The 24489-nt window shown below is 33.3% G+C and overlaps 1 protein-coding gene across 1 annotated transcript in view; it reads left to right on the forward strand.

Moving 5' to 3' along the window:
- St8sia4 (ST8 alpha-N-acetyl-neuraminide alpha-2,8-sialyltransferase 4) overlaps window positions 1-24489 on the forward strand; it is a 95997-nt gene that overhangs the window by 42277 nt on the left and 29231 nt on the right. Inside the window, 1 exon segment of the mRNA XM_005361351.2 lies at window positions 7021-7314. Within this exon segment, the coding sequence (XP_005361408.1) occupies window positions 7021-7314 (294 nt within the window).

The raw sequence follows: 24489 nt of genomic DNA on the forward strand, positions 1-24489 counted from the left end.
GCTCTTATTTCAACACCTAAGAACAGTGGAAAGAGCATGAGCTTCAAATTTGCCTGTTCTTGTTATAGGACGTGAAATCTTGGACAGTTTTTCTTTGATTCAGTTTTTATGTCAATGGAAATGTTTCACACAGGTGTCTCTGTTATGTGACTATTTTAGAATCACACTATGCTATGTGCAAAGACAATAAGATTTCTGGCACATGATCAGGGTCCATAAATAGTTTTTATAATCACAATAAATTGCTCATCATACATGAGTTATTAAGTTTCAGTGTGACAGCTTTGTTTTCCTGACTATTATATTTCAATCTGTACTTTCATTTTTATGTGCAATTAGGCATGTCTATGAACCTTTAAACTTGCTTCTTGCTTACTGAATAATATTTTTTCTATCCAAAATGGAATATATGTGTGTATATATAGGCACGCATATATATACAATATCATGGATGTTTTCTGTTTCTAAACTGAGAATCTACACAGAGAGAAAACATAAAAGAGAACAATTAAACTTAAAATAGTTTATCACCAGTCACATAGGTTTGAGTTAGAGAATACTGGTTGAGGTAGACAAAAACAAAAATGGTGCTGACTGCCTGCTAATTCTTCAAGTTGAACACAAACCGGGGCAAATATCAGACGTGTTTAACATTTCATTTAACTTAAATCATAGCCAGACCTGGAAACAATCTAAATGCCACTTGACTGAAGAATGGATAAGGAAAATGTGGTACATTTACATAATGGAGTACTACACAGCAGGAAAAAATAATGACATCTTGAATTATACAGGAAAATGGAAGGAGCTAGAAAATATTCTTTTGAGTGACACAGAAAGACAATTATCACATGTACTCACTCCTAGGTGGTTCTTAAATCATTCATTCTAGAATATCCTTGTGATTGCAGCACTTCTGACATTTTCATCTTTGTTTAACTGAAGTACAAAAATGGCAGTCTAAAAGGTTTCTTTGTGCATAAAACTTCCATTTTAGAATGGGATTTCTTTAGACATTGAAGACCACTATTCACTCCACATTTTCTAGTATTGCAAAAGATTACCTGAGTTTGTAAAAAAAAATTCTTAAAATTCGTATGTCTTTACTCATCAGTGTTTTCATGAGATGACATCACTGCATTTATATCCAGTTGAGGATCTCACCAATTCCTGTATCAATAACAACATTCATATGTGGTAGTTATCTCTGTGTGTTTGTATATTTGTATAGGAACACCTTATGAAAAATGCATATATTTTTTGTTTCTTCTTTTTTTAATTACTATTTTTTACTTTAAAAAAAAATACTAGTCCAAATTCCCACTCCCTCACACACTCCCCCTCCCACCTCCAGTCCTAAGACAAGACAAGGTACCCTGCCCTGTGACAAGTAAATGACTTACCAGTTTTGTTTCTTACACCTAGTTTTCAGATAGAAATACCTGCATGTAGGTGGATTTCTGTTTCATATGAAAAAGAAAATAAAAAGTTTTATCAGATGGTTTTTGATATTTTTACTAATGCATGATAATTATTTTCTTCAAAAGCTTTTATGCATTTCATTTGATTGATATTACGTCTATATGGAGCCTCAGAACTTCATCCCAGAAAATTCAGTTGGCTGGCTAGTCATATATTCCAATTTTATCAACAATATCGAGATCAACATAAAGTCTAAAATATGACAGGTGAAAGACTTTCTCTGTCCCTCTGCTTGACTTTTCAAGTTGAGAACTAAGATAGACGATTGCAGATATCTTGAAAACTTCCTTTATGTGACAGATATGGTTTGACAAATACTAACACTAGCTGTGGCTGAGAGATTAATGTTAACTCAAAGAAAGGTAGGTGGATTTGGCCACAGCAATACATATATATATATATGTATATATATATATATATATATATATATATATATATATATATATATATGGAGCTTGTTTGAATATTAACCGCGGGTATGGAAAATACCCAATACAACCCACTCAGAACCACTTCTTTTAATCAAATATACCTTGTATAAGTATTTTACTAACACTGTCCAGATACACAGAACGTCATGTTTCAGCTAAGAGTCTTCAGTGAATAAGTATATATATATATATGTATATATATATATACATATATATATATATAATAAATTTAAAAAAAACACTTGAGTGAATAAACAGTGAATAACTGAATGACCAAGTTTTTGCTGACAGTAATGATAATATCTATCCGCATTATATTTGAGATCAATAAGATCCTTGAAGAACAACATGACCATTAAAACAGCTAGGGAAGCATTTTGAACATAGTGCTATGTTTGAACAGTGAGTTCTCGATGAATGAATGAATGAGAGATATTCTATTTATTTAGAATATAGAAACATAATATAAAAGAATTGTTGAGAATGATGATAAATCCAATAAGTAATTTCTTGCTCGGGAGTTCCATGATCCTTTAGAATTCATACATGCAGCAATTATTACTTTCTTTGTGGATTATAAGATAATTTATATAGCCTTGAAAAATAGAAGCACTTTCACTTCACATGAGCATTATAGAAAAACAATCATTTACAGTATGGGGTCACAGAAGAAAGTTCAATACTGCAATATAGTTGGATCCATCTCATTCCTGCAAATGCTGTCAATAATGTGGGATTACAGAATTTATAAAATAAGAATAAGCTTGCCAAGGCTTCCAAGTTTGTGCATTTTTAAATTTTTTATTTGTTAAGAATAATTTGAAAATGCAAAATGAATTTGATTAAAGACAAAGGAACTCATCGCTATCACTGTTCATATTTTCACACTAGTTTGGCTTATAAAGATCTATCATTCTGAAATTGGCCACCTCTGTCTTACAATGTTAAGAAGACACTGAGTAACCAAACAGCACTTCTTGACTCTTTGAGGCACTCTGTTTAACCCCACATTCTTCACTTTCAAAGAAGATATTTAGAAAGAATGAAACTCTGTATTGAGAAACAGTTACAGGCTTGCTTTATCAGCAACATTGCTGCTTTCAGCATCTAGGCTAACTAGTTGTCCGCACTGCTGCAGGGAAGTACTGCTGGTTCACTATAGTAGTTTGTTAAATATTTTACTTGAATATGTGATGTTCACCTAATTATATGACTAGATATCTGCCTTATGCGTATAGTAATTTGCCAGCTACATGTAGTCATGGTTCTGTTCTTTATTTCCAGTGGAGGGGAGGGGGAAACAGGCTACGCACTTCCACAACAGTGGCAAAATGGCCTTTTATAGCCAACGTAAGCTGCATTTTATGGTGTATCTTTTTGTCTCCTTATTTTCACTATATTTACTACCATTCTTCTCGAAGCCTGACTGGTCTATGCTCAAGCTGTTAGAATACCATGGTTAAGTTTATTTTTTATTCTACCATCTCCAGTTGTTCTTTTTGTAATTTTATTTTTGGGATTATAATATTTGCCATCATTTCACCCTTTCCTTTCCACTCTCCAAACCTTCACATATAACCCTCCTTATTTTTCTTTCATATCATATAACCCATTTTATTTGTTAATTTTTATGTGCATATATGTATATGCACATATATTCCTCGATATAACCTTCTCAGCCTGTATAATGCGTACTCATATGTATGTGTTCAGAGCTCACTATTTGGAACTGGATTATCAACTGAAGTGCTTCTTTTCGGAGAACACTTTTTCCTACTCTGCATTTCTATAGCTCTTTCTGTGTGGATAAACTCTCTTCCACCCACGTTAGCAGGTCAAAATGCCCTTTGGCAGTCAAGCTAGTGAGAATTTATAGATACAGCTTTGACCTTCATAGGAGATACAATGTTCCTTCTGTCATCATCATCCATTAAACTTCACTTTTTTGCACTAAGCATGTTGTTTTTTTCTTTAAGATCAACCCTATTCTCAAACAAGCAAACAAACAAAAGCTTTATAGAGGAGTCTTTATGCTTCCAAAGTTAAAAATGTCTTCAGTTAGTACTGATCTCTAATTGTTGAATTTCTTTTTAACTCTTCTTATTTTAAGGTTCTGCCAAATTTTAATTTTCATTATTTATTAGTCCTTTGAGAATTTTGAACAATAATTTTGATCATTCAGACCCCTCTCCACTCCTCACAGGTCTAATCCTCCTTCAGTGCCTGTCCAACCTTGTATTCTTTATTTCCACCCATCAAGTCCAGTTTGTGCTCCTCATACATCCTTGGATATGTGGTCTTCCACTGCAGGGCAGTAGACTTAGGAAGTGCCATACTCATAAAAGAACTAACCACCCCCACCCCCAGCAGCTATCAATTGGCAATAGCTCCTGGGGTAGGAATTTGTGCCCACTCTTCCTCTCCACGTGGGATTTGATCTGGCTTAAGCTTTCATAGAGTTTATTCATGCTGTTAAAATTCCTGTAACTTCATATTGCATCTGCTTTACTGTATCAGCATCGTCTCTAGACCTTACAGCCTTTCCTCTTCCAAAATGATCCTTAAGGCTTGGAGGGAGGGGTGTGACATATATGATCCATTTCGGACTAAGCATACCACAGTTCCTTATTCTGGGTGTCTTGTCCCAATGTGGGTCTCTGTGTTAATGACGGTCTACTTCACATTGAGGCTTCCCCAATGAGGGCTGAGAGACACATTAATCTATGGGTCTATGGGTAAGAATTTATAGGTACTTAAATATGATGTTCATTTATCACGTACATGCCCACACAGTTGTGTGTCAGAACTGTGTTTAGTTCATGTTAAATAGTGTATGCTGAGGAATTATGGGATTATTAGGGAATATAAACATAATAATCATAACTCTTTCTCACTCAGCAGATGATTCAGCAATAAAAACTTTCTCTCTCTTCAGCAGAATTGTTCCCGATTATTTTTATATTATTGGTATCATGAAGTATAGATGCTATCTACAAAGAGAAAGCATCTGCTGAGGTTTTGTGGGTGGTTTTATTTTTTTTTTTAGCAGTAAGATATGTATGGTGTCATCTATTTTGACAGGATCTTGTCAGCTTTACTGTTAATTTGTGATCTTGCATGTTACTCGAGGTATCATCTATAATAATAACCCTTAGAATAGCCTTTTCCCTACATGATCCAAATTCAAATTATGATCAGATTGATTAACCTGTTAGATATTTTAAATATTGGTGTGATGCAAGTGTGAATATTTCAGATGTTTCTGTGGACACTTGATGTCTTAGCAGTTGAAAGGTGGGGGCAGAAGAATCTGGAGCGCATGGTTACCCTTTAGACTGTAGACATATAAGGCTAAAACTATCTATAGGTGTTTGAGAAAAAATTGGACTACATGGAGATCCTGTTACCCAGTAAATTCAAACAAATAATATCAGGTGTTAGATCTTAAGTATGCCATGATTCTCATAACAGATTTTTTGACAATGGTTCACATTATAGTATTAGGTGAAATATACTTTCTATTCTTTTGTACATCTTCCTGGAAATTTCTGCTTTTCTGAGTGCAACAGCCATTCAGGGCTTTCCTATTCTGACTGTCTGCATTATAAAAGAAGTGATTTACAGTTAGTAAATTAGTGACACGGACTAAGAAAAGGTAAAACCTCTATTACATGACACAGCGTGCATATAGATATATATTAAAATATTACCTTTAATTTCTAATATGCAAATATTAAGTGTCAATATTTTTCCTTTCCCCTTTAATAGCTCACCCTAGATAATAAAGACTTTACCTAATAGTGTGAGATATAAAATATCTATTATTATAGATAAAGTTGTAAGAGATCTATGAAATAATATATGTTAATTAAGAGAGATATAGACTTATATCTAAGACAATGTTTCTACAGTAGGATACACAATTTCCATTTTAATTAAAATTTAAGTTTTTTGGAATTTAATTGATGTGTAAATTCATGGAAGAGAAATAAAGAATTTAGTAAAACTAATGAACTATAAGATCTATATTCATTCTTTTGAGAGGTTGACAAAAAAGGGGTGAAGCTGTATTTTAGATATAGGCAGGCGTGCTTTCATGAATGCATAGATGGAATGCATTTGAAAGACATTTTTCTTTTACAGAATAAAAAGCCTTGTTTGAAGAAAATTTAAGTGTTACAAACTAATTGAAACATGCATACCACCAAGCTAAAATAAGTGTATTAAGGGTCTCTTGATTCATGATTAATATGAAATATTCAATACAGTATCACAAATCAGTTGGGCATGTATTGAAGATACTTTCCTCCATTGTCTTTCAATATGAGAGTGAGATCATGCTGCATGAATAAAGTTAGGTGTAGGTTCTTTTTAAAGCATCTTGATTTCATAGTAAAAATCAGAAACACATATCCTATTTCTTTCCTTGATATGAACCCAGGGATGCAGAAGGCCCTGGAATGAAAGAATCTACAGGGTAGCCTCAGAAGGATTAGAGTGGAAATTTCTCCTACACATCTAAAATCTCGGAACGTCGGACTAAAAAACATAATTTTATTTTGTTATTCTATTCAATATAGAGGTCTATAGAAGGCAGTGGACAGTATTACACAAATTGTATAGACTCCCTTAACACAGAGTATTAAAAAGTCAAAATTACTTAGCAATAATTATAAAGGTGTGGAAAAGACTCAAGCCCAACAAACAGGACAGAGCCGACCAGAAAGTATATTATGTTTTCTTTACGTGAACAACATATCGTTTAGATTTCCTGCTGCATAACAACAAAGCCCTCTTATCCTTATAAATTCATTTATTATGAACTCCTGTTATACAGATTTGTGAAGACAGAAAAAAAAAAACCTCTTAACAGATTAGATGAACTGGAGCTCTACTGGAAGTTAACTTCTTTATTGAAATATTATTTCTAATATTTTGTTGATTGATTGAAAATGTAATTTTGCCAGGCAGATTTGGGAAGATTTTTGTTTTGCTTTGATATGCTTATTGATAAGAAACATGCTAGTTCCTCATTCTTTTCATTCACATCATTTTACGAGTGAATTTTTTGTATTTATTTTTCGTTTTTCCATTAATTTTTCCTCAGGTGTAATCTAGCGCCCGTGGTGGAGTTTGCTGCGGATGTGGGGACTAAATCAGATTTTATTACCATGAATCCATCAGTTGTGCAAAGAGCATTTGGAGGCTTTCGGAATGAGAGTGACAGGGAGAAATTTGTGCATAGACTTTCCATGCTGAATGACAGTGTCCTTTGGATTCCTGCTTTCATGGTCAAAGGAGGAGAGAAGCACGTGGAATGGGTTAATGCATTAATCCTAAAGAATAAGCTGAAAGTGCGAACTGCCTATCCATCACTGAGACTTATCCATGCTGTCAGAGGGTAAGTGGCTGGAAAGGACCAGTCTGTCCTTGGCACAATGGAACGCGTAACTAAAGATTTTCTCTAGCCAGGAAGGAGCTCAGTAAGACCTCCACAGTAAACACATTTTCATTATCTTATAGTGCTTTCTATATTTTCAAATATGAATTTTATTTGTGTACTTAGTTTTTTTTTTTTCTCGCTTTGGAAACGCAAGTTGAATTTGATGTTGAACAAAGTGCCGATTTTTATTTCTTCCTGTGGCTGAGGGTAATAAGAATTTGCGGTAAAACTGATGACATGCTAAATGTCTACGAGGCAATGCGATGGGCAAACAAGTGTTAGGTTAGTTAAAAAAGCAACTATCTACATGTAAGAGGACAATCAGTAAGACAGGAATTAACTTGAGACTATTTTCATGCTTCATACTAGTGTCACACTTGCCATTTTTACATATTAAGGTACCATTTCCCTTTTAAGAAAATGAATTCATAACTAAAATTATATAAGGAATAATCCATTACTTAAAAATCAGAAATGACAGAAAGGTCGGTGGTATTATTCACACAGTAAGTGTGTTAAATAAATTGATTCACGATAAATATTTCTGTTTCTTTATGAATGTGTCTTAAGTATTAAATATTGTACATGTAAATATGAAGAAAACATTGGTAAATGCAGAGGCTGTACGGTGGACCCACAAGCATAGGATGTTTCAGCGACATTGTAGCAGAGCATACTGGCAGGGATGTGTAATTTCTTCCTCAAGTTCGCAAAAGCTTAAAATGCAGTCTTATTATTTGACTAGATTTAAAAAGAGAATAATAATTGTAATGATTAATAAAGAATGGATTGGTGGATAAAAGTCAGACTGGTGAGACAAATAACACGGGATTTGGAGGAGAGGAGGGAGAGGGAGAGGGGAAAGGGGAGAGGGAGAGAGAGAGAGAGAGAGAGAGAGAGAGAGAGAGAACCCGTTGTGAATACTGAAGCACAGGCTGGGAAAGTAATTTGGGAATTTGCTAGGAGGGAATCACCTTTATTATGCGTGAAATACAATAATATTTCTGAATGTGGGATGTCACATCCTGCATATGAATAGATATTTTAATTAATTTACTCACAGGAAAAAAGATATAGGCTGGACATGGTGGATGGGGACATAAATACCAGGTTTAGGAGAACAAATAAATACAGGAATAGAATTCCTAAAAGAAAAACAAATGATCCAAGTCCAGAGTTAAAATAGTTTCTTTGTATAATAGGAACTATTCTCAAGGTTTTTGTTTTGTTTTATTATTGAAACCTTTCCCTGAAAATGTTTACCATTTCCCATTTAAGCCTCCAGAAATTGTTACGTGGTACTATCCTCTTCACAATTAAATGTTATAATTGGATCAAATTATTCAATATTCATTACTATGTTTGATGACAGGTTTCATATATATATATATATTCATTTAGATTATAATTAAATCAGCATTTATTTCTAAATGATCAAATATCCTTTTAATAAAATTTGACTGAAAGAATGATATATTCCAAACAGAGATTACAATTTGAATGCATTATCTTAAGAACTCATATCAGTGCTGAGTATCACATTGTTCTTAAAAATAGGTTTCTTTCTAATTTTAGACGTATATTCTCGAGAGATAGATGATTAGGACTGGAAACCACATACTCAACTCCTGATTAGAACAAACATAAAGCAAATTTGATATGTCAACTGATATATGTTCACTAGATTCTAGCTAATACTCTGCAGTTAAATACCAAAACAAATTATGAAATTGAAACTTCAACTGTACAGTTGAAGTTATTAACCAGTTAGAAACAAATATACTTAACAAAATATTAATGAAATATTTATAGAAATTTTCATGTCTTATTTTGTTTTCTTTTTGTGCTTGAAAGCATCTGCTCCCTCCTAGGTAGGCAACTAACTACTGGGACACTCAAGTGAATCGCCTGCCTTGCCTTTATAGTAACTAAGTCAACAGTTATTTTTATTTCACCTTGTAAAGTGTAAAAAAAATCAATTATTTTTCCCTCAGTTGTCAATATTTTATGTTTCATCTTATTTATATTTCTCACATAATTATTTTGGAAAACCATTTCAATAATTAGTAAGTGCTGTAATACAAAGAGCTTTGAGATAAATCCGATAGCCAAAATGTGTAACGTGTTAAACTGTGGTCACCATGTTTTCTGTAGTTTTGTCCGGAGTGATTCTTTTGACTTTGCTAGAAGGTGTATTATGACATTCTTACTCATATAACTGTGTACCTTCCTCTAAGGTAAAGAGATGGAATCCTGAAATGTGGTATGCATAAAAAATAGTTCTGGGGTAGCCAGTCATCTTTCAAATGAGATTGAAAGTTGTAGACATGGTGTATCAAAGAGCAAATGCACATAAGGAGTTATAAAACTAACATTACAGGCAGTGTGCCGTGTCATTTCAACATGTTCTGTGTAGCTGGAATCCTAAAGGAGAATAATAAACTGTAAACACCAGTAAAACAAGATTAAAAGGCAATGATAAAACAAGACTTATCTGAAATTAACAAGATCAAAATCTAACAGATAAGTTTTACATATTTAGAGCGGTAAGTCCTACTGGCTTTTTCATCTGAAAACCTGTGGTTAAACAGTTTAACGAAATAGTTTCAGGTCCTCTATTGGTTACTGGTGTTGACTGACTGATGAAAGGTTAAGGGAGCAGAACACACAGTTTCCATAGAGTATCACTATGATGCTGGCTGAAACACGATGGCTTTTCTGAGTGCTGCAGTTAAAGACAGAATGTTGACGTAGTGAAGGGTATCAATGTCCCTGAATATAAGGATCAATTGGAAGTTATTATACAGTCAGACTATGTTATCTGAAAATAATGAAACTACTGACTTTAAACTCTGACTTAATTTAGTTTTGTTTTTTTTTTTTGGCAATAAAAAAATAAATTAACAACCCCCAAGTTCAGGAAAGTCTTAGGTTTTATTGTAATGTATGATCTATCTTTGAAAGTCATATGAAATGAAACCAGAGAAGAAAATAGAGAAGTCTTGTAAAATAGCAAAAGGTAACCTAGTAGATGAACGAATATTTGGGATTAAAATCTAATGGTTACCAGAATATGGAGCAAGAATATGAAAAATCGACTATAAAACACCCACACTTCACTGAATTCAGAAATTTCATTGTAAAGGTTTAATCATCATTTATTAACTTACAGAATGGGGTTTTTTTTTTTGTCTATTTTTGAAAGTCCTAGGAAATAGTACAAAATCTATGCTTCATGAGCTTCATGATTATCCTACTGTTTTTCTAACTTTTATTGATTCTTCGTGGATTTCACATCATGCATTGGGTCCCACACCTCTCCTTGTTCTCCCACATCCCATCCATTCATCCTTAGTCACAAGCATTTTTGAGTCATTGGTGGGGCTTGAGGCTTCTTGTTTCTGGTACGCCACTGCTAATGGGCTCTCACTGGGGCTCTTTTCGGATATTCTGTTGTCCTGTGTCATGGAGATGCTGCTCTTTTGGATTTCTAGGTTAGTGCCCTTCACATGCTCCAACAGTTCATAGATTCTGCGGATCTTGGGGTGGGCCGACTCAAAACCCTGGTTCTTTGCCTGGGTGGTAGCTGGGTTGGTCAATTGCCAGCTTTTCTTCTTTGCCACTACCCAGGGAACATAGTGTTGTATATATAGAAGTTTATATGTACATGCTAAATAGTGAGATAAAATTTGTTTAATGTCTTTTAAAGTCATTGTACATTTTTGAATGAAATTTCCTTAGTATCATTTTTTTCTTGTCATATATATTTCATCCTGATCATAGTTTCCCCTAACTCCTGAGGCCAGTCTCTCCTCCACACCTCCACTCTCCCTCAGATCCACCCCCTCATCAGCTGGTCTCTTCTGCAAAAAGAGTAAACCTCCCAGAGACATCAATATACATGGCATAATATGTTAACAATAATACCAGGCACATACCATCATATCAAGGCTGGACAAAGCAACCCAGTATGAGGAAAAGGATCCCATATGCATGCAAAAGTCAGAGTTAACCCCAATTACACTGTTAGGAATCTCACAAGAACACCAAACTACTCAGCAGAAGACCTAGATCAGGCCCCTACAGGTTTACTGATCTCAGTGAGCCCCCAAGAGTCCCATTAAGTTAATTCAGTGGCCTTGTTCTCATGCTGTCCCTATTTTCCCTGGGTCTGCTGATCCTTTTCTTTGCAGACTATTTTAGATTTTTGTAAACATTTTAATTTAACTTTTATCAATTTTTTTCTTTGTTAGAATATTCCCCATTTAAAAAAAATTTTATTCCTTTTTAACATATCAACCACAGTTGCCCCTTCTTCCCTCCTCTCACTCTGCCACACCTCCCCCCAGTTTACCCCCTCCCATCCACACCTCAGAAAAGGTAAGGTCTCCCACGGGAAATCAGCAAAGCCTGACACATTAGGCTGAGGCAAAAATTTTTGAGGACTTTTATTAGTAAGGAATTTGCAATACTAATTTGGGATAAAACTATTTACAGGTTTAAATCTCAGATTTATTTATTTTTTATTGTCTTTATAGAGCTATATATTTTTCTCCTCTCCCCTCCCTATAGTAGGAGGCCACTTGTTTGTTTCCCAGTCTCCTAGACCCAAAGTAATCACACAGAAACTGTATTAATTAAAACATTGCTTGGTCAATCTCTTAGGTGTATTGCTAGATAACTCTTATATCTTAAAATAACCCATGTCTATTAATCTGTGCATCATCACAAGGTTGAAGCCTACCAGTGAGGTTTGGCAGCTACATGGCATCTCCTTAACTCCACCCACTCTCTCTCTATATTTCTTCCAGCCTTGCTATATTCTGTGAAGCCATTGGCCAAAAGCAGTTTAGTATTAACCAATGACAATAAAACATATTCATAGCACACAGAGGGGAATTCCACCTGACCTCCCTTCGTCCCCCATCCCCTTGTACCCTCTGCTATGATCCCTACACTCCCAATTTACTCAGGAGAACTTGTCTTTTTCTACTTCCCATGTAGATTAGGTCCATGTATGTTTCCCTTAGGGTCCTCTTTGTTGTCTAGGTTCTCTGGGGTTGTGAATTGTAGGCTGTTTTTCTTTGCTTTATGTCTAAAAGTCACTTATGAGTGAGTACATATTATGGTCTGGGTTACCTCAGTCAATATTGTGTTTTCTAGATCCATACATTTTTCTGAAAATTTTAAGATAGCATTATTTTTTTCTGCTGTGTAGTACTCCATTGTGTAAACGTGCCATATTTTCTAACCATTAAACAATGAGTATAGACATTAAGACATTAATAACAGTTACATTTCTTTGCCCTCTGAATTTTATTGATTCAAAACTATAAATTTATGTATACATGATATGTAAAACTCTCATGTCATGCTCACTTTTGTACTAAGTTTTCTTAAATATTCCTAGGTGTTTCTTGTCTACAGCCTCTTAAAAACTAACTGAATTTTTTTTTGTTTACTATGAAAGCAGACCCAGCCTTCATAAATACTCACTTTTAAAGTATAAAGTACATTTTGGAATAAAAATCATGTCTATACACTTTAAAACAATTACTACTCAGCTAAATTTTTCTTCCTCACAGTTAAAGAGATGTATTTATACACATATACATGTATACAAAGTGGTGTTTGTGTGCATGCATATAAAGGTTAATATATAGATGCATGAATAGATAAATAAACAAGTAAGTAGGTAGATGTGTAAATAGATTTGTAGATGGATGGATAAATGGATGGGTGGATAAATAGAAATTAGATAGATAGATAGATAGATAGATAGATAGATAGATAGATAGATAGATAGATAGGCAGGCAGACAGATAAATTGACATGTTGATGCTGGATTTAGTCCTTTTGTGTACTCCTATAAAAGTAAAGTTTTTTAAATTTTAATAAATATAAATTTCTTAAAAATCATTAAGTATATTCTATTTGTTGCTTACATAGATATTAAAAGGCAATAAGCATGTATATGTACTAAATACACATTCCTTTATCTTCTCATACATTATATATAATATATACACAGAAAGCTTGTATACTAGTATAACTTTCGTAACACATTATACTAAGTAGTATATTAAATAATTAATTTGCACTTTTATTTTTTTAGAAAATGCAAAAACTAATGTTATATTTGGAAGTCCACAAAATGTTTAAAATTTAATATAATGATCACAAAATAAATGTACAGGTAAAAGATAAGGTGGCAATAGCACAAACATGTATATTCTCTATGTGATCGTATATACATTTATGTATATTGGCATTGCTTACTTGGTATGCTAGTAAGTATATGAATATATACTAGCAAGTGCATATAATATGTTAATATTTCAGGCATTAATTGTAGTTTATGTAACAGAAAAGTGATTATCTGTTTTACTCCATTCATGTTCTTTGTTATCTATTCACACATGAGATGGAGTTCCAGGGTTTAATATGGCCTATAATCACAGCACTGGGAAAACTGAGGTAGAAGGAGCTTCAGCTTGACGAATTGTGCTACCCAATAAGGCTGTACTGGAAACAAAATGTGGAAACAAACAGTCACACAAACCACACTTTAAACTTACAGTGAATTCCCTTAGTCCTGATATATTCCTGACACAAATGAAACCAGGAATATCTTCCAGTTCTCAGAAATTACACGTTGTCATTATCAGATATATAACAAAAATCCCCTACTTTATAAGTATGTTGTTATTTGATGTGTATTTTTGAACTTACTCTAGTAATTTCACCTTGAGCTGAAAACATATTCTTCTGCATTAGTTATTCAAGTGACTAAATTTCTCATGTTTCTGCCATTCATCATAGAGCATAATATCCTAACTCATCTACAGTTGTGTAGATAGCATCATTATTTCTTGTTTTACATTATCCTTCAAATAAAATTATGGTGAAGTAGGCAGTTTTGAGCTAAAGTTTCCAGAAATTTGCTGAGCAGTTGATGTATTCTCTTGTCACCTACTCTTAAAAGCACTTGTATGTATTATTACTTTACAGATGCCACAGGAGCATAATTCTTAACTAAGGTAGGAGAGATACATTAAGTTAGAAGGAACTAAACATGGATAATTTCTGCTCTCTTCTCTCTGCAGGAGGTATCTCTGTGTGGAAGACTTCTACTTTGACACAGAAATGTTTCTATAAAGGGAAGGAAACTGTAGAGTACTTGGTGTGCTAGATCCTGTGACAGTTATAGATCTTAACAACAACAACAAAAATTCTGCATGCCTTATAGAATGAAGCATTTTTTCAGTTTTACTAATGACAATACAAATTTAAAATTTCAGTAATTGAGTTTGTCATTCAGATGCGGAAATCTGCCTACATAATCGTGTGCAAAGACAGATCAAGTACTGTGTAAATGTAAGGTATTTCTCTCGGGAAAATTTCATGTGTGCACCACTAGCCTTCAGAATTGTGATTCAGGCCAGATCCCAGTAGAGTGTCCAATCAAGGATAGGCAGAAATATCTCCTAGGTACACTTGAGGAAATTGCGTCTGTCACAATCATTCAAACAAATTGTGTCGGAGTACTGAATAAACTCAAAGTCGTGTTTTAAAAAAGACAAAATGGAAAGATTTAGAAAAGGAAAAATATTTATTACAAGGAATTTCAGAAGATGGCTTAATTGTTTTGATTTCAGCTTGTTCTCAAACATTCCCAATGGCTTCTATTTTGACCTATGTGCAATACAACTGCAATATTTCTCTATAAAGTATGTGCCCCAGTTTAATCTTTTTGATTAGCAAGACAATGAAGCGTAGTAGTTGTTTCAAATTGAAGGCAACTTTTTTCTGAAACAGTATTTCTCTCTCTTTCTCTGAGAATATTCAGATGAGCTACCCGAGGCAGCATCATTTTGCCAATGAATTAAACTTTAGTCACAATATTGTTTCCTTGCGGCTTTCATTATTTATGCTATACTAAGAAATATGACCATGTAGGTGCCGCATAACTAAAGACTTTCACATGAGTGGATTCAAAGTGATCGAAATGCTAATGACACGTTTTAAAATGTGGGTTACTGGGTTACTTCCTGGACAGGCGTTCTCCCTGTGGTCTGCGTACAGTTTGTGTTTTCTTTCTCAATCTCAGTTTAAAAGTTCAAGTTGCATGCAGGTCCTGTCTCTGTTTCCTTTTTCCAAAAATGTCTTGAGTTGTGTTTCTCTGTGGTCTTCTCACAAGTCATATACTTCTCTATTGTATGTTGTTAAAATGTGTTCCTACTTTTCATGACAGCAAACACACACACAGCAACAATCATAGAAAAAGAGGTCATAAATTTGTAACATAGTAAGGTAGCAAAAGGCATAGATGGAAGAATTTGAAGGGAGTAAAGAAAGGGGGAAAAATATAATTATATTGTAATTTCAAAAATAAAATATATACATAGTTTTTAAAAATAGCAACTGGATTATATTAATTAGAACCTGAAGACTAACCACTACAAATTTGCCTTATGGTCTGAGAAAAGCAACTGAGTAATATAATTTAGTTACTTATTTTTCTTTTCCATATTATCTGCCAGTGTCTTTTTAAGCATTTTATTTTTAAGCAATTTATTTAATCTATTAATTTAATAGTTTAAAATGGTATTTTATGATTGTGATACTTTCCAAAATTTCTCTAAACATTTTAGCATGGGAAAAACTCTGATTTTAATAATATTTCAAATGCCATGCTGCAATTTGGTAATCACAGCAGAAGTGTATATTATATATACGTATATATGTACATGTACATAGAAAAGCTACAGGAAGCTGATGCATTTGGTTCATAAGCTATATTCATTACAATGACTTTTATTCTGTGTTTCTCAATTTTTGCAGTTTGTTCTTCCTTTTTAATTGAAAAAAAGCATAAATATAGTGATTGTGGTTTCCCATCCTCTCAACCCATTTCAGTTAGATGAGAAGGCTCATCTAACTCCCGTCATTTCTTTCTGTCTCTCTTTAAAAAGCAAACCAGTCTATCTTTGTCCTTATAGGATTCACTCTTCTAGTTATGGTACCTAGTTCACAACTAACTCCAGAAACGCCTTTGTTTCTCTGAACTTTCAGGATGAAAATGGAACATTATATACTAATTGAAATTGGACTAATCTGCACTAAGATAGTCTAATTTATATATAAGGAAATGGATATTTGGTTTATTTGGATCGTTGATAATTCACATTTAATCATCAGTTACGTACTTCAAGCAAACAGTGTGCTTACACAGTGAATATCTGCACACACTACCTAAGTTTTTTCAAAAAGCGGATTAAATCGAACATACAATAAGACTTTTGAAAGTGTCAGTTTAGCAGGTGGCTCAGTGACAGGGTCCTTGCTCCCTCTGCCCCAGACCCTGGTTTATCCTTTAACACTAAGAGAAGATTATAGTTTGTTCAGTTTCTGAAATGGGTTAGCTGCAGTTGAGCTGGATAATAGTAGGTTTTAGGGGTATTCCTGGGAGACTGATCATGATCAACCATTTTTATTATTGTTACTGATATTATAGAGCTTGCTTTGCCAATAGCTCCAAGCTATAATTCTCAAGATATAAATTGAAGTTCTGACCATGTCATGAACCAAAATTATTTTTATTGAAAAACTAGTTTTCATACATTATATTCAGATTTTTTTTCATTCCTCCAACTCTTCCAGATCCTCCCAACTTTCCTGCCCGCCCAAATCTACATCCTTATTTTTTTCTCATTAGAAAACAAACAGGCATCTTAAAACACAGAGAAGAAAAATAATAAAATTCTTCTCTTCTGATATCACCTTGTGAATATTTGTGGGTAAAGTAAATATTGTATAACATGGTAGAAACTCTTTATACGAAATGGATTTCTAACCCTAAAAATATTTTCCTTATATGTAACTCGGAAGGCTTTTAGTCAATTATGAAATTAGTACCTTAAAATATATGACCAATATTAGAAAACGAGCTATTTGTATAGAGAAATGTAAACAGCTTATCAATTATTCTAGGGAAGAGTAATTAAATTGTTAGAGTAAAAGAAAAATAATCGCCAAGGCTTTGTGGCTGTGTTTGTGTGGCTTGGGGGGTAAGAAGATGAGGTCCAAGCACTTCAGATTCCCGTTCCTCATAATAACTCTGACACTGTCTACCTCACACAACTGTGTCAAAGGCAACACAATGGGACTCAATTCCAAAAGCACGTAGGTGATAAATCACACCTCTGTTCAGAGAAACTGAGCAAACACATGCTGCATTTTATGTCCACAGGAGGCTTCAACACAGCCATAGCATTAACTAGCTTTATTCCCATTGTTAAGAATTTTATTTATGATGAGAGCATCAATCAAACGCCAGTGATCTAAACTGTCAAGTACAAAGCCCGTTTCAACTTCTATCCTCCATACTGTCCCAGAAAGACCATGTGGGTGACTCCAGCGGACTGTTATGTAATGTCTAGGCCGACTGTACCGCTCTTGCTAGTCAGTTCTTATGAACCTAGACTGCTTTTGATTCAGAGAGTATAGACTTTCACTGTCAAGGTCAGATTGTTTTCATAATGAAAGCAGACTGTGTTGCTTGAAGCATGCTGCTATAGAGATAAATTGCTCTTTGTCATTGTTGTAGAGATGACATCGGCACAAGGATCCATTCCCTCTTCTGCAGATCATAAAGGTGGAAAGAGATAGTGTCACGAAGTAATTAAGAATTTGTTGGAACCGATTTTCATTAATCAATTTTATGGACAGTGATTCCTTGGTCATCATAACAATACTTTCGTTTGTTTGTTTTTGAGATTGTACTTTAATCATGTTTCCATTCCCTTTCTTCCCTTTGAACCACCCCAAATACCCTCCTCTACACTCCTTCAAAGTCACAGCCTTTCTTTATTAATGCTATGACATGCATATATGCATTTGTATACGCATATATATTCGTAAGTAAATCTACTGAGCCCATATAAAATTACCTGTATGTTTACAGGGCCAAACATTTGTTATTGGACAATCAGTTAGAGTGCTTCCTCCCTGGAGAGGGCTACCTATGCTGTTGCCAACTTTCCTCAGTTGCCTGCAGTTCCTTTTGTAGAGTTGAGGCCTCCTGAGATTTTTCCCTATTCTGATCGCCATGTTTGCTAGTGTCTCCTTGCTTAGTTCACATTTAGGCAGTGAATTTTAATGACATTTGAGAGAACTATTTAAACATTAATACCTAACACTGAGTTTGGACTCAAATAATGTCATTAAAGATTCAAAATGTACTTGCTCAAACTGCAAATGCAAATAACGGTGAATAACTAAAACACTACATGGTAACTGGTTAGTGTTCAGCATTCAGAACTAGAGGGTTGATGCTACCAATTAACATTTTCTACTACTATTAACATTTTCCAATTTTAGTCTAGAGAATAACATATTTTTCTTTTTTCAAGTTTATTTTACTTAAAGTAGGATGATTTGTTGCTTGAAATTTCTAATCAACATTGTATTCCATTGATGATCTTACTGCTCTCAGTAGAATTCTGCAAGTGTAATGAAATCTCATGGGCACATATAAAACATTTTCATACAACACACTGATTTGGCACCAAAAGTATCTGTTTCTCATTGGTGCTTGAAACCGTTGTGTAGAAATCATAAATGTTTGAGGAAAAACTCTTCATCTTTAATTTCAATTTGTTAAGAGGAAGTCTTCTTTTAGAGATATGTGGAGTTAGCTGGTGTATGCTGAAACCAACTAGCCCACCATGAATAATCGTTAAGAAAAGTCCCATAAGCAAGAATCAACACTGCTAACATTGTTTTCTTTTTTAATTTGTTGAGGTGAATTTTTTTTATTATTTTCTTTGCAGAAAACATTCCAATAATAGAAAGGTTGCTCAGATTTTTATTTTATGGGAAGTAACTGAATATTCCCAAAAATATTCCTATAATGTACAGACTGTTGAACCACGAAATACATCTTCTTTAAGAAAATTTACTGCAGCAGAATAATACTTAGAATTTCTTGAGTTCCAAATATTCATATTTTTGAAAATAAACAGGCCAGCTATACAGCATGGTCATTCCTTTCCCAAGAAGATGTAGATGTCTTCTTTGGTAAGGAGCTTTGAATAGTCTCTAATTTCAAGTAGGAAAACAAATTTATGTGCTTTCAGAAGTGATAGAATTGCCAACTGACAGAGCAGATGTGGGAAAGGCAAGGACTTGAGTTACATCCTTAGGGCTGTGGTCAGAGCGTCACAGAGGAGTTTCCGGAATTAAAGGGTAGACAGCAGTACAAACCAAAATTTTAGGTAATTATAATACCACTAATAATATAATACCAATAATAGTGTACTGAATACTAGACATATTACTAACATTCCAAATTTACTAAAATGTCCATGATCCAAGCTCTATAATTCTATGTGGTAAAGTCTATGGTGCAAAGAGTAGTAAGACAATAAGAACAATTACACAACTACTGAAATAAGGAGCATCTTTAAAAATAATTCTAGCTAATAAAAATACGGCCAAGACAGATTCATGAATGCCTCTTTTCTATCAACTGTGATGCATGGTAGGTTTGATATGTCCCCATTCTAGTTTCCTCATTTAACCTTAGGTACACAGGAAATATGTACTTGTATTTCGCGCTGTTACAGAGTGTGATAAGGAGAAACATTGTCAATGCCAAGGGAAGGGAGCTTCCTGAATAGCACATGCAGATGTCATTTTAAAGAGGAAAACTGGGTAAACTATTTTCCTTTGTTGTATTCTCTGGGATTTATATAATGAGAACACTCACAAAGGTTAGGGCTTGACTCCCTGAAGTAACATAGTTCCCAGTGTTCTGAAAAATTTCCAAGATAACTGAATAGAATCTATTTAGACAAAAATTTATTATAAGCTGATGCTTCCAAGATTGGGGAGTGTATTGTGTTACCATCCAGAAACCTCTCCAGAAATTTGTATTAGAACACCACTTTGACTCATAATGACATGAATTGCTTGGGGGAATTTTGCTACCATCTGAATGATCTCAACCTTTTGAGATGGGGCTTCCTAGCTGACTAATGTTCATGATATTAGGGCACATTCCTATAGCTTGTTATTTATTATAACCATACATTGGAAACTAGCTTTGTAACCTTTCGAATTCCCCTTCATTGACCCTAAGAAAACTTAAGGATTGATCACATGCGTATGATCAATCATGGTGGGTACACAATCAGAATAATCATACTCTATTTCTACTTCAAATTTAGCTCATAAGAGCCCTGAAATTAGCACTATTCTCCACAAAACAAGTTAAAATGTCTTAAAAATATTATATCAGGTAAGAAAAATGCATAACTATTTGAATATCTGAGCACACTCAAAGACAATATTCTATTTTAGGTATTAAATGAGTTGTATTCATTGCTAAGAATAAATACAAAATGATAACAGCATGAAAGCTCGGTATAGAGAATGGTTAGTTTTAAACTTATAGATAAGTTGAAAATATATAATTTCTTTATAAGAACATCATTTGCATAGCTAATAAATTTATATGGAGTTTTAAAAAATAAATCTGAGATTATATAATTAAGTCTCTTATTTCAATTACCAGGTTTTTTACCTGACTCACCATCAACAAACCCTCATTTAGTGGCATTGCCAGAGTTTCTGTTTAAAGGACTAGGTCTATATGTATCGAGCCCTTTACATAACAATATAGCATTATATTAGCATGACAGCCGTTGTCCATTCTATCGTTCCTCTTTATTTTTTATATAATACCATTGATGCAAAAACTTTGTATCATGTTAAAATAATATTTAAAAAGTTAATGCATCTGTATTTATATGAGTTACACTAGTTTTAAATCTGTCTATGACTTGAGTTTGCTTCTTGGACACAGATTTAAAAAGTAATTTTCTACAGTCGAGAAGAAATAACTAAATGAACTGTCAAACTACAAGCCTAAGTTTTCAAATAATTCTAAAATAGAATTTCAATGGTTATTTTTTCCAACTGTAGAAGAAATAGCAAAATTTTGATCACTGAATTCCGAAGCATTTCATCAAATCCAAGTTCATTTATCTGCTCAGACTTTCAGCTGACGTCTGCAGAGAGAAATCAAGCTCTCTTTTAGAGAACTGATGGATGGTGTGATATGCTATTTGCAAAGCTCAAACCACCCACATTTTAAATATTTTTCTGTAAATGAAATTTAAGACAAACTAAGGAAGCCTGTCATGTGTTCTTGGCCAGAGAACAAGTAAATTTTATACATTAACTGTATAGCAATTCTTATACTTTGTAAGTCAGTCAAGATTTATGGGAGTATGTAAATATTTTGTTTGTGGGAATATGCCTTAACATAATTTAGGTGATTTCCCTGTTGAATGATTTTTATAGAGAATTGAATATTTATCGTATTGAATAAGGAAACTATCACCTTTCTTGATTTGTTGATATTTGTTCATACTGACAATTTTATTTTCTCTTGCAAATATATAGTATTCTGTTGAAAGCAAATATTCATCATTGTATAATTGAGGAAATTTCTAGAGAATGTATTGTAAATACCCACAATTTGAGCATCTAAGTCAGTGACTTGGAGCTGAATTTTTGAAACACGCAAAAAATAATTTTTATTTTCAAGTTGTGTGAAGCTAAGTACATTTTTGTAAGGAAATTCTTTTACTGATGGGATTTTTAGTTTAGTGCTTAATTTGAATTCTTTGTTTTCACCACTAATCTATCTATATAAGAAACAGATGCATAGACTTGAATTATGGCATAGGTATTAGTCCTGATCAAGATTTTAAAAATATATTATTCAATGTCTACTCACCATATATCTATCTGATAGCAGTTTAAGATATAATCTCCTTCACTGAAGCATAGAAACTTTATACTGACATTTCTGTTGTCTTTTCTACTTATAGAACAACATATTAATAGTTAACAATTTAATTACATGTACAGACATTTAGAAACACAGATATTTAAAATGAATTTATTGACATAAGAGAAACCTGTAGTTTTAATAGAAATGTCAGTTTCTAGGTAGTCTATTAAAATAAGAATATCTTCATGACACCAGTGACACAGGATAAAATAATAAATTTTAAGAGATTATTTTTTGGTTTTGGTGTACACGACTTCCTGGTCCATTGTAATACCAACTGAGTTGCTCAGCCAGTTCTCTGGTTTTTCCCAGTTCTTTAACCTTGCATTTGATTATTTTGGTATTTTAGAATGAGTTATAAATATATACAGTAATTGATTCACATGCCCGTAGGAGGAAAAAAGACTTTATATGTAATGTAATTATGCCTTTTTTTAAAAAAAAATGTCATCAACTTGTCTTAGGATAGTGGGTGACTTTTTACCTAGATAACAATGAGGATCCTAAGAGAGACATATATGGATCTAATCTATGTAGGAAGTAGAAAAAGACAAGATCTCCTGAGTAAATTGGGAGCATGGGGACCATGGGAGAGGGTTGAACGGGAGGGGAGAGGAAGAGAGGGGAGCAGAAAAAAAAGTATAGCACAATAAAATCAATTTAAAAAGAATACATCTATGTCTATAGTACATCTATTTGGATACAAATGTAGGAAACATGAATTTAAACAGTTTACAGAAAGTTAGGCATCATCTACTTCTTATATAGAAAAACTATAAGTTTCAATTAATAAACTGCAGTTAATAAACATGATGGTAAATGGGTTACATAAAATTAGTCATCATCATTCATCCATTGAATTTTATTTCAGGCAATGTGTGACAGTGACTGTTCAACAATGAGCTCTCTGCAGAAATAGATATATCTGGATTTATAATATTAGCTCATCTTCATACTTCAAACGCTCAGCATATCTGGTTTAACGTTAAGTACAAAATACCAAACAGTTTGCAAATTACCAATAATTTGACAGCTGCTTTATGAATGAATGAAGACAAACAGGAGGACCAGAATAGATACCAATGTCAAGCAGAGTCTTGAGTGGTGTTGGAGAAGCCAAATTGAATCCACTAATGCATGTTGTTACTAAATGAAATATTTCTAATGCTGGGCACTCTACTGGAAATGTATATTTCATGTAGTAGTATATTTTTCTTTTATTATGTCTGCCATCATAGTTTAGACTGGCTAGCATGAAAGCACTGGCCAAATAATGTCTGGGAATGAAAACTTAGTCACGTATACTTAATGCCTGTCTTTTATTTTATTAAGATAATCAAATATAAGCATACATAATGGAGTTTTTATGTAATAACCCTTAAAGAGGAGATTTTTAAGTGCTATTGATTAAAGAAAAGTTACTTAAATTTTTCCCTCTGCTGTTGAGCTTGTCCTAGGTACATGCTTTTGAATAGCTTTCAAATCTTACAGTGTTTGTTAGAAATTGATAGTCATTCTAATTCTATTGTCAATAATTAAATCATTTATAAGCTATAAAAATCTTAGGATTCATAACCATTCTTAAACACGGAGTTCAGATTATAATTATTCCACTGTAAACATTTGAGAGATTTTTTTTGGATATGTTTTTATATTTTATTCTGAAAGCATGGTTGTTGTGACATCATTAATTTTCACAAGATACAAATTTACCTATATAGTTGAAAATTTTAATTTCTTAAGGACTTAGTATGACATCAGATATAGTAATAAATATGGTTACAATTACCTGAGAAAATAAAATCATTTTCTTTGCTTGCACCTAAGTATATTGAAAGAAAAATAATTTGCAATAAAATTCTATTCAAGGAAATATGTTTCAATTAATAATAATACATATTAAAATGACAAATATTTATAGCATAGTTTGCACATGTAAACACTTACTTCTTGTATATATATATATTACAATTACAAGTTAGGCAATATGAATCTAACTCTATTTCTAAGTTAAGAACTTTAATGATAATTTTTTAAGCTCCATTTCCAGAAGGAAGTGATACATATGGTAAACATTTTTAGGAGAAAATAAATAATGGTTTCACTGTGGTGTTTAATTATGGCTCTCATCTGCTCATGGAACTTTTAAATTGTGTATTAAATAGCATTTCTTCCTTATTCCACAGTGAAATTATTCATAAAAAAGTGAATTAGAACCATATTCTTTTCTATAATATTTAAAATCAATGATAGCTCAATATCACTCC

This window comes from Microtus ochrogaster, linkage group LG4, assembly GCF_000317375.1.
Source record: "Microtus ochrogaster isolate Prairie Vole_2 linkage group LG4, MicOch1.0, whole genome shotgun sequence".
NCBI classification, from domain to species: domain Eukaryota; kingdom Metazoa; phylum Chordata; class Mammalia; order Rodentia; family Cricetidae; genus Microtus; species Microtus ochrogaster.